The sequence below is a fragment of the Corvus brachyrhynchos genome, unplaced genomic scaffold (genome assembly GCF_000691975.1).
Source record: "Corvus brachyrhynchos isolate BGI_N302 unplaced genomic scaffold, ASM69197v1 scaffold209, whole genome shotgun sequence".
Classification (NCBI taxonomy): Eukaryota; Metazoa; Chordata; class Aves; order Passeriformes; family Corvidae; genus Corvus; species Corvus brachyrhynchos.
Genome location: NW_008246056.1, coordinates 1,747,450 through 1,762,740, shown reverse-complemented (window position 1 = coordinate 1,762,740; position 15,291 = coordinate 1,747,450). Strand labels below are relative to the sequence as shown.

The 15,291-nt window shown below is 42.0% G+C and overlaps 1 protein-coding gene across 5 annotated transcripts in view; it reads left to right on the top strand.

Moving 5' to 3' along the window:
* Positions 1–15,291, top strand: part of ITPR2 (inositol 1,4,5-trisphosphate receptor type 2) — a 222,855-nt gene that overhangs the window by 98,397 nt on the left and 109,167 nt on the right. For all 5 annotated transcript variants that reach the window (XM_017745784.1, XM_017745783.1, XM_017745782.1 and 2 more), the window contains 3 exons: positions 6,333–6,523; positions 7,808–7,950; positions 9,485–9,593. In XM_017745784.1, coding sequence (XP_017601273.1) covers positions 6,333–6,523; positions 7,808–7,950; positions 9,485–9,593 — 443 coding nt within the window. The remainder of the gene's footprint in view (positions 1–6,332; positions 6,524–7,807; positions 7,951–9,484; positions 9,594–15,291) is intronic.

Below are 15,291 nucleotides of genomic sequence, written 5' to 3'. Positions count from 1 at the left end.
CTCCTGTGACTCCAGGAGGTTTGGAACACAGATACCAGTGTGCACCAGGTTTTTATTGCCCAGGAAACATTTGGCTGCTTGGCATGAATAGAAACACTTGTGAAACTATATATATATGTATATATATATAAATGTGGCTTGTTCACATGGATTTCTGAACCAGGTTATCACACTGGTGAGAATGAACACAAACATGTATCGCTCTTGCCTTTTCTCTTTTATCACACAGGACTGAGCTTTTGCTTGAAAATACAGGCCAAAAAATGAATGACCAAAACAGCTCCCATCTCCCTGGTAAAACAGCAACAAATGAAAAATGCTTAAAAGGTCCCCAGACCTTTGTGAAAACAGAAGAAATAAGGCATCTAACCATGTAATTTATTTCAAATTAATTCATTATCAAAGGACTTTCAGTTCATGCATTTTATGATTTTTGCAAGGTTGAGAAGAGTGGAGGCCAGTCTCAAAGTCTGCATTTTAAACCAGCTACTGTCTTTCTGTAAAGATTGGGGAATATCACCTGTCCTCACAACCAAAGATTGTACATCTTGAATTGCATATCCTAAATGGTATTGAAGCAGGGTCTTTTCTGACCAATCCTCAGGACCCATGCAAAGTATTGTCTTTGCTTCTTAATTAAGCAGAGATTCTTGTATCTTCACCTCTGAGCATCAGTTTTCTTTTCTGTTACAAGGGCAAATGCAGTTGTGTTACACTCTTGTCTCTGTAGTATCCATTAGTTTTCTCCCTCATGGTTTTAAAAATTGAATCTTTCCTCTGGTACTGTGTCTATCCCAAGGATGTGGTCTGTCTGTGCCTGTGCTGTGACCACCAATAATGAAATAATTGGAATTTCCCAGATGAGTAAAGAGTGCCAGATAGAAACCTGCATTTTGTTACACTATGTCTCTTGGCAGACCCTTAAAAAAAAAAAAAAATCTGTTAGCAAGCCAAATTGCATTAGTCACTATCAGATTATGTTCTAGATGTTGTGCAGGAGAAGCAAAAGGAGAATTCTTGTTTCCATCCTACAGAAGCTGAGGTGAGCCCTGTAAGATTGCTATTTCCTAAGTTCAAGGCTGGAACAGGTACAGAGGAGGCACTGCTGTGATGGTCAGGGGAAAGGAGAACTGTGTTACAGGAAGGGAATTCAGAATCCCCACATGTTTTGCCTAGCAAAACACAGACCTGTGTTGTTGCTCTTTAAAAGTACTTAAGAAGATAAATAGTCACAGAGACGGTTAAGCTGAAGGACAGTGCTGACCCAAAACCAACTGGACATAAATTACACTAGGTTGTAAATAACCTAAATAAATTTAGATTGTAAATCAGAGGATTGGAACCAACTTTGGAAGGATGTCCTTGGTCAGTGGGCTGAGAGAAAGTGGAGGGAGGAGGGATGGCAGATAAGCTGCCTTCATTTTAAATGGGGCTCAATAAATTTTTTGAAAGATATTAAAGAGCATGGGTTGTCTGTAACAGAGAGCAGATGGTCTGAAGGTGTAGTGAAGTCCTTTCTAGTTGAGTATTTATTCCCTAATTTAAAGTCACCAATACCTCCTTATACAGAATCCAAAAAAACCTGTCCTCTGGTTCTTCTTGACCATGCTTTTATGCCCTCTAAAGCCCTTTACTTTTCCCTGACAAACTACAAATAGGAAGCATTAAACATAAAATCTAGGTCACATTTTATTGCTTCTTTGGAATTATTATGTGTTATTTTAATGTCCATATAGATGAATTTTCAGATAACATTTTTTTTCAGTCCTGAAAATACATTTATTTCACTTCCCACTTGAATTTTAAAATCTTTTTTCCATTTTATAAAAAGCTAGACCTTCATTTTCAATTTTTAGTTCAAATAAAATAATTATCCTGTTGTTACTTTTTTGACAGCAAGAAGAATACATTTCAGATGAAGCACATATTTTATTCTATTTTAACTGTTTGTGTTTCCCTAATTGCAAGAAAAATTCAATGATGATCTTTTTACAGGCTGATAAATATTTTAGAGTAGATTTTCTGTTGGAAAAAAAAATCCAAGTGAAGGGTACAAGACTGGCAGGTTTGTGTCTTGTCTACACAAAGCTTTTATTTCCCTTAAAAAGTCTTGCTGTTGCTAGCATTAGTGTCTCTCCATCCAAATGCATTTGTTAAGCAGTCAGTAAATGATTAAGGAGCTGGAGGGACTGATTTATGGAACGAAATTAATTGAACTAAATATGCATCGCTCCGTTACGTGACAACTGGGAAGTGTGGGAGAACATGAATGAGCTGTCTGTGACTACCAGGGGGTGTAAACTGTGAGCAGAGCAAAGGATTCACAGCCAGGTGCAGCTGGGGCTTTTCCCTGACCCAGACTGCCCATCACAGTCCTCCTCGAGGGGCTCTTAGGGATGAAATGCCTGCGTGTCCCCCTGAAAACCCACACCAGGGATGCTTCAGGGTTAATTAGCTGTGAAGCCACCACACACTGGTGTATTCTGTACATACTGCAAAAGCTAATGGAATGAAATTTAAAATGAGGGAGCAGTAGGTGGAAATAGCGGGAGCAGCGAGGTTCCTTATGGCAAGATAGATTATTCTGAAGAATAGGCTTCCAAGGAAAATTACAGGCAAGGGCCACGTCCTGGAAATCCTTAGGACTAAATTGGTCCTCAGACTCAGGCAGCAGCACAGTGAAAAGATGGTGCTTCAGGAGGCATTTCTGAAATAGGTCCAATTGCTGTGCTTCTGTGAAGAGATATACATGCAGGTAATTTAACAAAATAACACCTGTGCCCATTTCAGCCTCTCTGGGAGCAGCTGGACTGTGCTCCTGGGACTCCACTGGAGCCTCACTCGTTCGTCAAGAGCGGCTTGATTTTTACCTGCTTGGTTTCTGACATTGATAGTGCCCTTTTCTTTTGAGTCTTTGAGTACTTTCTCATTGTTTAAGCAGTAAGGGGGAGGAAAGCTGCTGATCACTGGATGCCCACAGAACCATCCAGCACAGGGCAGGGCATTTTGCTGTGACCTGGCTGAATTTGTGGCACCGTGTTTCTTACCACTGCCACGGGTCGCGTTTGCTTGGCTCCTCTTGACTCTCTTGCTGAGAGATATCTGGGAGCAGTGGATTGAAGGATTAATTTAAAGGATTTTCCAGAGATTCCATCTCCTCTGACACTGGCAAAATGGTGTTGTGTATTCAGGGTGTAATTAGCCCCATGCACAGTGGCCTAGGTGGGAACTGGGCACTGGATAAGCCTGGGACGTGCCCTCCACTGCAGGGCAGAATTTACCTGTGCTGAAGATATCACAGAATCACACAATATTTTGAGCTGGAAGGGACCCACAAGGATCACTGAGTCCATCCTGGTAAGTATCCTGCTGGATACTTATGTACAGCCAGCCACGTAGCTTTTCCCCAAGTTCACTAGTCAGATGAAAGACAGAATTTTACCCCCTCTTGGCTCCTTTGTCTACCAGCTCTAATGGTACTTTGCAAGTTTGAGTGCTGTCCAAAAGTATTTCTAAGTGGAACAAAAATAAACATGCTTTTAAATATTTGATGTTGATACTTTAAGGGAGATTGACACATTTTGAAGAGGAAAGCAGCCTACAACACCTAAATTAAAAATAAATATTTATGTTCGCATTTGTTCATCAGCTTTCCAAAATGTAAAAATATGTTTCATGTTGTTTTAAATAATGAAATGTGAAACAAATGAAAGATAAACTTTCTACAAGCTGAAAAGAAATAAGAAGACAAAGGCTTTGTTTATAGCTTAGACTTCAACAGTGCCCTTTGACAACCAATACAAATCTTAATTACAAATGGAATTATACATGTAAGAACTGCTCAAAACAAAGGAGTATTTTTTTTCCTCTCTCTGGTTTTCTTTGTGATAGTTTTAATTAGCTGCAACTCTTTGAACAATCATAGTCCTTGACTGCTCCTCAGACACTGATGGAAGCTGTTAACTTCAACTGGCATCTACAGGACTGCAGAAGTCTGAATTTTCCTCTGAACAGTGTGCTCCCCATTGCTAAATTTATTCTTCAATATATCAGGATTCTGCATACATTCCACTTAATTGAGAAGTGAGCATTGTCCAGTAGCATTCCAGTGATTGACATTAGGACACAATAAATTGGATTAATAGGCTGCAGCACCCTACCCACACTGGCAGAACTTTAATGGACTTCTCTAGTAAAGTAGGCAGCAACAGGGCAAATGTGTTTTTAAAAACATCCCAGTCGAATTATATGGAAAAACAATCATTAGGAATAATGGCCAGCCATACGTGACATTTTCCACATGTTAATCAGGAATCTGCCTTCAAAACAAATGGAGAGTGGAAAGGAAAAGTCGATTTGTGTCTTCCCAGCTTAACCTAAATTTTTTTTTTCCAATTCCCTGTGGCCAACAATTTAAAAGAAAGTGCCTACCAGAAATGGAATTAGAGAACTCTCTTCCATCCCAATGGAACAGCCTGATCCACGGGGGGAAGCCCCAGTTGTGCAGCAGGATCCAACCTTGCAGTGGGAAGAGAGGAGGGTGCCCTGAACCTGCAGGATCCATTAAAGGGAAGAGAGTCCCCCTGACAGAGCGCCCTTGCCACAGTCTCTGAGGTTGGGGGTCGAGGTGTCACAGCCAGATTTAGGTTTGTAATAAACGCTGTCATTTAAATCTAGTCCTGAGGGGAAGAGAAAGTTCGTGCCTGGGATCTGTGACTCACTGTGCTTGGCAGCACTGCAGCCTTCATTCATCAGAGCTGTGTGGTACCTCTGTCTGCACGTCCTCCCGTGGGGCTGGAGGCATGGGCTCTTTGGGGCAGAAGGGCATCTGCTGACTTCACAGGTTCAGGACCTAAAGCTGTATATGCTTCAGAGCTGGGAGGGAGAGATGCAATACTTTTGATGTCTTCCTCCACTGTGGAAAGTGTGTTAGTGTGGAAAGGTGGGGAAATGCCTCAGAGAAACGTTGTGCAGAACTGCAATTTGGGCTAATGGTTTTTTAAAACTCAGCTTGTTTCAATAAGGAAAACCAAAAAATTACTTATTATTGGTCATTATTACAAATGGATTAGAACTGCTCTATTTTGTTTCTAAGTTTTTATTAAACGTAAGCTGTATCACAGAAATTAAGTGAAATGTCATGGAATACAGAGCCTAATCACTGGAACATGACCTGATCTTTCAGAGATACTGATGTATTGATGATAGAATCACAGAATGGTTTGGATTGAAAAGGACTTTAAAAACCGTCCAGTTCCACTCCCTGCCAGGGGCAAGGACACCTTCCACTATCCCAGGTTGCTCCAAGCCCCATCCAGCCTGCCCTGGAGCACTTCCAGGGATGGGGCAAACTCTTGTTTACTGGTTGAATTTCAGACTACTCATGCTGAGCCAGAGAACAATGCCACTCTGATCTCCAGTGGAATGGAGAGGGTCAGCTAACACAGAGATTTTACTGGGGGAGAGGGCAGATACCTTCTAACATTGCCTTTCAAACTTCCCTTTCAAACAATAGTTCAGGATGCAATAGTAGTTTAATAGTGGATGCCCTGTAAAAATTCTTGCAAGTCTCTCCTAATTTTTTTTATTCTGATACTCTCTATTGTAATTTCCTGCCTCTTAAGTGTAAAAAAGAAAAAAAAAAGCATTTTTAGCTATTGGTTAAATTTTTTTAACTATCTGTTAGACTATCAGATGTTTATTAACTACTGGATATATTGCAGTGGCATCCAGGAACCATCCAGGAATCCAGGGTTTAACAACCCTAGCAGTATAGGAAACCCAGAGAGAAGAGGAGACAGTCTTTTTCAAATTTAATTTGTATGCACTTGGTTGCTCAAGGTCTTCTCAAGAGAAATACACAGTAAAGCAACAGAGAGTACTTGGGATAAATTGGATAAATGTGCACATATCTACTAGAAAGAAAACTTTCAGAATTTGCTTCTGAATAGAGTAAAACTAACTGTTGAAATAATAACACATACTCCTTTTGTTACTCTTCTTAACATCTCTGGATTTTTCTTCACGTTAGTAGAAAAATTGTTGTTTTAAAAAATAAATGTGTCTATGAAAATATATACTGGAAACGATCTTCATCTCATTTAAAGTAGTACAGCTTGCTTTCTTTAACTAGATTAGGCTGATTTCTATCACTTAAATATCCTTATTTTTAAGTGTTCTTATTCTTAGGATCCTTATTTTTAAAACTTGTTGAAGTGCTATCACCCTGCCCCTTAATTTCAACAGGATCAGGCTTTTGCATGCCATGATCTCTGTAAGATTTTCAAATTTTTGCCACTGTAAATGTCTTGGATTTTTTCCTCCTATTAAAGCAAAGAACCGTGGGATTGCGATTCCAGTGGATTTGGACAGCCAGGTGAACACCTTGTTCATGAAGAGTCACTCCAACATGGTGCAGAGGGCAGCCATGGGGTGGAGGATGTCAGCCCGCAGCGGACCTCGCTTCAAAGAAGCTCTTGGCGGGCCTGCCTGGGATTACAGGAATATCATAGAGAAACTACAGGTACAGAAATAGCAAATGGCTTGGGCAGCAGTGGGAGTGCAGTTATCTCACATGTGCCAGATGTGGAAAACCCCAGAGACAGGCCCAGTGCATTTTTGTGCTGGATTAGAGGGGCCACTGCACTTCTGCGTGGGGGAGGCCGAAGGCTCAGCTCTTCTCTGGTGTCTGGCCGAAGCAGGGCCTTTTGATCCAGGATCGGCATTTGGCTCCTAGAGGAGTAGGAGGTATCACAGAATGAGCTGAGCTGGGAGGGTCCCATGAGGATCATCGAGTCCAGCTCCTGGCCCTGCTTAGGACACCCAACAATCCCACCCTGTGAATCCCCAAGAGCACTGTCCAAACACTCCTGGAGCTCTGGCAGCCTTGGGGCTGTGACCATTCCCTGGGGAGCCTGTTCAGTGCCCCACCACCCTCTGGGGGAAGAACCTTTTCCTGATATCCAGCCTAACCCTCCCTGACACAGCTCCAGCCGTTCCCTCAGGTCCTGTCCCTGGTCACACAGAGCAGAGATCAGTGCCTGCCCCTCCTCTTCCCCAGGTGAGGAAGCTGCAGAACTGCTGTGAGCTCTGACCTCAGCCTCCTCCTCTCCAGCTGAACAGACCCAGTGCCCTCAGCTGCTCCTCGTGTGGCTTCCCCTCCAGGCCCTTCACCATCTTCATGTCCTTTCTTTGGACACTTAACATTGTGGTGCCCAAAACTGCACACAATACTCAAGTTGTGTTGTCCTCAAAGTGCTCCACACAGCACCATCTCCTTTCTGCCTTTTTATGCCCACATGTCCTGTTCTGGCTGCAGAGGAGACACTGGAGGTTTTAGGAGCTGCTGTGTCACGGTTGTGTCACTGGAGATTGCCATGAGATGGAGATTACCTTGTGCATGAAGAGCCTAAACAGGATCAGGGACCTGAGAAAACAGCAGGACCCAGACAAACAGAGGGGCCCTAAACACTAAGGACACACCACCTGAGGCGACACATTAACTGTGTGTGATGAGCATTGTTTTTGCAGCACACCATATCACCCTGACTGTTGCTGCAGGTTTTGTGAGCAGTACTGCAGAGGAGAAATCTGAAAGAGTAACAATGGGCACCTTCTCCCCCTTGCCCTGCAGGAGGAGTGGCGTGAAGAAAGGCTTGAGGTGGCTTTACAAGCACCTGGGTTGCCCAGGGCTCTTGCAGCTGGGCATCACACTGGGTTAAGCAGTGCATCACACCGAACTGTGCGACTCCACAGCGATGTTGTTGTAGTTCCCTTGCAGTTATGGATGTTCTCCTGTCTTCCCCAGGATGTGGTGTCCTCCTTGGAGCAGCAGTTCACCCCCATGATGCAAGCTGAATTCTCGGTGCTGGTTGATGTGCTGCACAGCCCAGAGCTCCTGTTTCCTGAGGGCAGCGATGCCAGAATAAGATGCGGTGCTTTCATGTCCAAGTAAGTGCAGAGGGGCCTATTTGCTTCTTTGGGAAAGAAGGTTTTAACATTTTCAACAGCACTTCTGGCTTTCAGCAGAGACTTAAGAATGCAGGTGTCCAAGTTCACTGTTGAAAGCTTAAAGCGAGGTCTTTTGCTCCATATTTTATATTTCTCAGCAGTTTTGTTGTCTGGAGAGCACAGAGAGAGAGATTGCTTGCCTTACCTGCTAGAAATGGGATGTTAGTGGTTTGTTAAAATTGTGGTAGGCTCAACCTACTTCTGTTTTCTTAATGGGCTACTTTTGCTATTACATTTCTCCAAATCTACAGCAGAAACCTAGATTTTCCATTTTAGAATTTTCAAGAATTCATAATGAAGCAGCGGGCTGCTCAAGGCTTGTAGGTTTTTTGTTGGATTTTTTTGGTACAGCAAATACATATTTTTATTTTAAACTGCCAACAGCTCTTTGAAAATACATTTTACCAGGACCCCTATCTGATCTTGAATTATTAGTTGTTTTATTTGCAGTCTGTGCATTGGAATAGAGTCTTGCAAATTTTTTATTAGTCCTCAAGTGAGATGCCCTCCCTGCCCTTGAGAAACTATAATTTAAACAGAGATAACTTGGGGGAAATGAATGCATTTGGCAGCTCTCCTGATTCCTTGGCTATTTGCATATTCTGCAGAGGTAGCAATATAACAATATACTTTATATGCTTGGAAAAATTAAAAAGAAAAATTATATTTTGAGGTTGTCCCACTCCATGTCCGCTGTCCAAACTCTTGTTCGAAGCCAGCATCAAAATGCAAAAAAACCAAACGTGTCCAAGGGCTTCAGATTTCCTCTTTTCCTCTTTTCACAAACATTTCTACAGCAATGTGTGAACCGGTGCAAGGACCTGTGCACAGATCTGTTCTGCACAAAGACAGAAAGGCTGCTTCTGGTATCAGCTTCAGCTGACTGAAATCCAAACTGCTGTCACAGTCATAGCTGGAGACAGAAATGTACCTTGTTTTCTGGCTTGTCAAGTGGTTGTGTGAATAAACAACGATTATGTTTCATCCAAATGTCCGTATTTCTGAATGCTTCCATGTAAGGTTTTTTGGAAATCCTTTCGGCTGAATACCATTTGCTAATCATATCATAAATATACTATAACCATCATAGAAGTTGGAAGGTGTAAAGGTTGTAGCTTTTAAAGTTTGCAAGATGCATGGTGAACACTGGTTACCTTTAAATAATGGTTCAAATAAGTTACCTTTAAATAAAGAAATTATGAAATAGCAAGCCTGAATCTTAATCTGGAAGCCCTTATAAAAAGTAGATGTAGAATTCTGCCTTCTGTATGGGCAGTAAGATATGCAAATTGACACAAAAATCTCCCAACACCTTGAAAATCCCATTTCCTTTTTAATTGTGATTTCTCTTGACCACTTTTATTTCCTTTCCTTGAGGAAAAATATAGCAATGGCCAATTTTCACATAAAGAAACTGTAGTATGGCTTAGCAAGAATGTGCAATGCTCTTGAAGTTTTAATATTTTACTCTCAGGTTGATTAATCACACAAAGAAGCTAATGGAGAAAGAAGAAAAGCTCTGCATTAAAATCCTTCAGACGTTACGAGAAATGCTTGACAAGAAGACCAACTTTGCAGAAGAGGTACTGCTGCTACCACTTTAATATTAAATATAGAACCAACAGCACGGTATTAAAATGTTGGCTGTGGGACAGTAACAGAATCTGACATGGTTTCAGTTTTGTGCATGTTTTAGAGATAACTTGGTGTCTTAGGAACAGTGTGGTAAGGTAGGAAGTCGGTTTGGAACAAAACAAACTCTCCGCCTTACATAGTTTTGTGTGAGGGACTTGATAAGAGCCAAGGCAAGCGAGATGAAATGAACATGAAGTAGCAAGTATTACTATGTATAGTTATCATATATTGGATATTCTCTATTTCTGGGGATTAGTCTTCATTTGTCACAGCCAACTTTACCATAAAATCAATGGAAATATAGGGATTTTTAATTGCAATTGTACAGTTTTTCCGTGCTGCCTGTGGTGCCAGACTTTTGTACTCCACACGCTTTTTAATGCTCCCAAATGTGTGAGAGGAAATCTGCAATGTTTAAGCAGAGCTGCCAGTTTTGGGAAGAAGTGACATAGTCTGTACTCTGTAAGTGTCTAATTATTTCTTGCATTCTTCTCTCCCCTCATTGCCCACTTTTCTCTTGCAAAACTAAGTCTCTCAAATGCCTCTTTCATTTTGCCTGCTCCTTTGGCTATCAGTAGGCAGATTCAGATTTAGATGTCAGCTGTCCCTGTTCTTTCTGAGCCTGATCTCAGTGCCTTTTGTGTAATTTCCTCTTATCCGTATTTCTGGGTATTCCCCAAATCCTTTCAGCATTATTCACCCTTAAATATGAATCATAGAGCTATCATCTAATCTCTCAGTACTGACATCAGCCCTGCCCTGTGCAAAAATAACCAGTGTAAGCAGAGAAAACCAAACCCATCTTTACCTCCTGCTTGAAGAAAACTGTGGTGAGGCCTGGGCAGACAAATTCTTTTTTAATGTCATAAAAAGAATTTCACAGGGGAAGCAGATATTACTATTCTTTATTATTATTCATACTTATTCTAATAGCATTCTGGGTGCATAACACCACTGCATCACATGGAAAAAATAATTTGCTTTTATAACTGACCTTTGCCAAACCTCTCCAAGAGAATTACATGACCCACCATAAGTTAACCTCATGTCAGGACTACAGCGGAGGAAAAAAGGCAACACTTTTAAAGTAGGACTTGAAACAAGCAAGAAGATTTGCTTGTTTTAGTTGCTCCTTGTACCCTGTTGTAGATGCTGATAAAGGGAGATAGAGTTAAGGGAAGGAGTTGGCATCACAGGGAATGTGTTCCATCAGTGTGTAGGGGCTCTGCTTTCCAGGAGTGGGTAAAGGAGGTGTATTTCCAAATCCCTCATGTGACCTCCACCACCTTGGGGGTGCATGGTGGGTGGAGAAGCACTTTATAAACAGAATTTCTCCCCCATGCTTCCTCTGGAGTCCCAATGGTTTTACACTGAGGAATGTGATGAATCAGTGCAAACAAATACGTGAATAAACAAGCTTGGATATGCTTTGCAAGTGCTTCTCTGGCTTGCTACTCTTATGAGTCACTGTTCAATGCCATGGACTTTAGAACAGTAAAAATAGCACAATGAGCAGCCTCATGTGCGTGTTTCCCATCTTTTTTTGAGCTGTGATCTCACTGCCTGCAAAGTTATTCAACTATGGTATGCAGATGCTAAAAAAAAAAAAATAGTAGTAAATACATAATGGTCATAACCAGAACAAAGCTACAGAGGGATGTGGGACATTTTGACAGGAAGCCTGAGTTTGCTAATCGCCCATCACAATGTATTTTCTCTGATAAACCTGACAGAAATGGTAAACCTCCAGTTTCTGCAGACTTTTCCACAGTGAGAAAGAAGGATGAAATAATGAAATAAAATTTCCTCCTCTCTCTTTGCTTTAATTCCCACCAATGAGCACTTTCTACTGTCTTTGTCTTTCATGTGACCACTGGAAGGTAGCCTGTGTCATTTGCTGAAGGAACAGGAAGCAAAATAGTTGTAGGGGCTTATTTCACTGATTTTATTCCTATTTCTGCATCAACTATGTCAACTCTATTGTTGCCCCTCCCCTTGGTGGTGACTTTCTGGTCTCTGGTGCTCTCCTGACTCCATCCTTGGATTTCCTTGCAGTCAGCCTCTGAGGCAGCACTTGCTTGTGCTTTGTCTTGCTTAGCACCACAGCATCTAATCATGCTGGGAATCAAAGTTGATTTTCAGAAGTTTGCTTTAAGGTATATAAACGACACATAAAACCTCCTGGCCATTGATTGGCTTTCATAAGTAATTGTGGCTGATTACTGCAATCTCCTGGGAGTTCTGCATTAAGTCCTAGCCCTGTTTGTATTGATTAGATCACTAACTGGAGTGTAACCTGATCTACAGCCCCTCTCTTCCAGAACAACGTTAAAACACTTGGGGGAAGCAGTGTGTGGAGGGCGCTCACATTGCCTCTGTTCAGATAGCTACTGTAGTATCTAAGTGTATTTATCTAAAAGCCTGCTTCAGACTGCCTATTTGGGAAGAAAAGCAGGAGGGACAGAAAGGACTGTGCTTGGACTAGATCTGCCCCATCATTATTTGGGTTTATAATCGCCGGCCATTTTCATACCCATTTTACAAAACCAGAAGGATCTTGGCCTGGGATTTTTGAAATTTTTTAGGCATATCTTTTTATGTTTCACCATAGTGCTTGATATCAGTTTAATTTCTGTGTGAATGTTGCCTCTAGACCTATTTACACACCTCAGTTTGTATCTGAGTAACATTTCCAAAAGCACCTGAGACATGTAGTCTGATGTGTGCTCACTTTGCAAATGATTGGAGCAGTTTAAAATCTTAGCATTGCCTTGCTGCCCTGCTTAAAGTGTCTGTCCATACAACAGAGCTGGTGGGCCAGGAACAGTGATCCAGCAGCTTCAAAGAGGGTTCAGAAGCTTAAATTAAAGCCTTCTCAGTGAATTGGATGAAGTTGTTGAACTCTTGACCTAATTGTGCTCACGTGCTGACTTCTTGCCTCGCTGCAGCTGCTGGCACGGCAATGCCTTAGGTATGGACAACCTTCTGATTTCCCAACTGTACACAAATCAGGTCAGCACCTCTGGAGGAAAAATATGCTCTCTGATATCACGTATATATTACATCTGATCAGATGTGCTAATGGATGATAGGGCATTACAGAATGTGGCAGAATCCAGACCTGTGTGCCCCTCCCTATGGCAGCTCCTTCAAGAAACACTACTGTAAATGAATGGAGCCCTTCAGGAAGGGGTGCCTGTGCTGCAGAACACACACTTTATTTTTTTTTCTCACTGTTTTAGGTGTTGAACTACAGTATAAATAATTGAAAACTGCATTTTTAAGCGTCAGTAGAACAAAGACTCTGTAAGCTGCTTAATTGTCAGAAATAAGTAGCTGCACTTTTTGCCTTTTTTGGAAAAACCCATGAAAAATGTTCGTTTTCTCTCAGACATTTGCACTAGTGCATGATTTAAAATCATAGAAGTAGCTTTGTGGCCTTTTGTTTTGCAGGGTTAATGTTTCTGCATTCCACTTTAGATATGAAATGTAAGCTGTCCTCTCCCCTCTGTCTGTAGCAACACCACCAAGTATACATGTGAAAAAACCAGTACAGCTTTGGTGGAAATACAAATGTATTTTATTCCTGTAAGGTGTGGTCCCAGATATGGCCACTGCTGGCTGTTGGTCATTTTGTGCCAGAAGAACTGAATCTTTTCATGTGGAGTCCAGTGAGTTTGTCACAAGCAATAGTGCCAGTTTATTACTGTATTTATCTACCAGTCAAGCTGAAGCCAGTGGGAGCTGCAAGTCTTTTTCTGCTGAGGTAAATGGCCTCAATGGGTTTTAGAAGCCAGGAGATTTTGTTGGGAGCCACTACACTGTCCCAGCATTGCAGCTCGTTGAATCACAGACATTCTCAACTTAAGCTGCATTCTATTCTATAGCCTCATCTTTTCAAGATGATTTGACTTATTTGCATATGCAAATTAGGCAGCATTCAGATAAATTGCATTTGTAGGTTAAAAAAAAAAGAGGAAGAAAAAGAGAATAATTCTGTAAACGTGTTGTTTGCTGAATGTATCATACCTCAAAAGAATGCATATTTTAAATGGGAGAGTGGGATCCAAATTCCTTTATTTACTTGCATTTTGGGTTAGTGGCACTGCAGGCATTTTGAAGAATTACATTTAATTTTACCCTGTTTCTGCTGTCAGTTTTATTTGTGCTGATGTATAAAAATACCTGTGTGCTGGCCTGTTTTTCCCTGTTGTCAATAGGCCATTTTCCTCACTAAGCTCAGTGTGGCTGTGAGGTAGGTAGGGGGTCAGAAACACCATAGAGAACATGTACACTCAGTGCTGTTTATACTGAATTTTTCAAAAGAACACTTACATATTTTGTCTGGTAAAGGATGCTTTTGCAGGATCCTGCATTAAAAACTCTCTCCTTAGGAAGCCAGTTCACTGGAGGTGCAGGGAGGAAGAATGTTTGGTTACCTCCAGCAGTACCAGCCTGGTTGTGACCAGCACTTCTGGTATGGTCAAAAAGCTGCTGTTGTGGCTTTGGAATGGGAGTTAAATGCTGAGTGAAAGCTCAAATACAAGTGGGACAGACCCCTCGGTCTTGGAGATGCTTTGTGTGAAGGTGGTGATGAGCTGCAGAACTGAAGCCTCCAACAATTCATTGCAGCAGAGGATTGAAGCTTTGCTATTGCCCTGAATCCTCTGAGCCAGTAATTGCAGTGGCAGGAGCACCAGAGCTTTCAGATGTGCAAGACTGAACACTGGATATGGTCAGAACCTTAAAGCGTGGTAATTTCTCATTAGACCCACGCACTGACATTTTACAAAGAGAGAAAACCTACAGAAAAACAAATGAGCACAGTTTCACTTTCCCCCCTCTAGGCTTCAAGCTGAGATAATTAAGCAGAGGGATACCAGGAGGCATGTGATGGTGGTGTTTGTTCTAGCCAGGTGTTGTCAGCCACAGCGCTCAGAGCCTCGGGCCATCAGCCACTGTTGTGTTGTCACTGCTGCACATTTCTGGGGCTGTGACAGGCAGCATGATCCAGAATATTCTGAATTAGCATCTCTCATCTTCGGGGTACCCCTTATCCCTCCTGTGATGTGCATTGTTCTGGACTGAAGGACAATGCTGCAGGACAGCCCCCAGATATTCTGCTGGATTTTCAATCATGCGTATTTGTTGCTGGTGCAAAAACCTGTGAGAACTTGGTATATGGAAAGCGTGACTTATTTTTAAGGGGAGATTTTTTTTTTCTGTAAGTAACAGGCCCTAGAGATTTGCTCCAGCTTTGGGCTGTCACCTGCTTGTGTCACCTTCAGGAGCCTGTTCAGAGCCACTGTGCTTGGGCCAGCTGGGAGGCGCTTACAGGGGTCTGTGCCATGGGTAGTTTCAGGTGGAGTGCATTGCTCTTGTTGAGCTGGACAAGAACTTTAAATTCAAAGTTGTGTGTCAAGGACAGGTAATTTGGGAGACAACCCTCCTGACCCCCTACAGAATGCAGGTCCTGATCTAGTGAAGGGCAGGAGCAGTTTAATCTGCTGCAGGGGCAGTGAACCCAGGCCTAACTACACTGCAGTCATGATTTTGCCCTCTCTTTAACATGTATAATTGTTGCCTCATCATGATGCAAATAAAGTATCTCCAGAGACCTAAAGGTACTTCTATCTCAGGTGATAA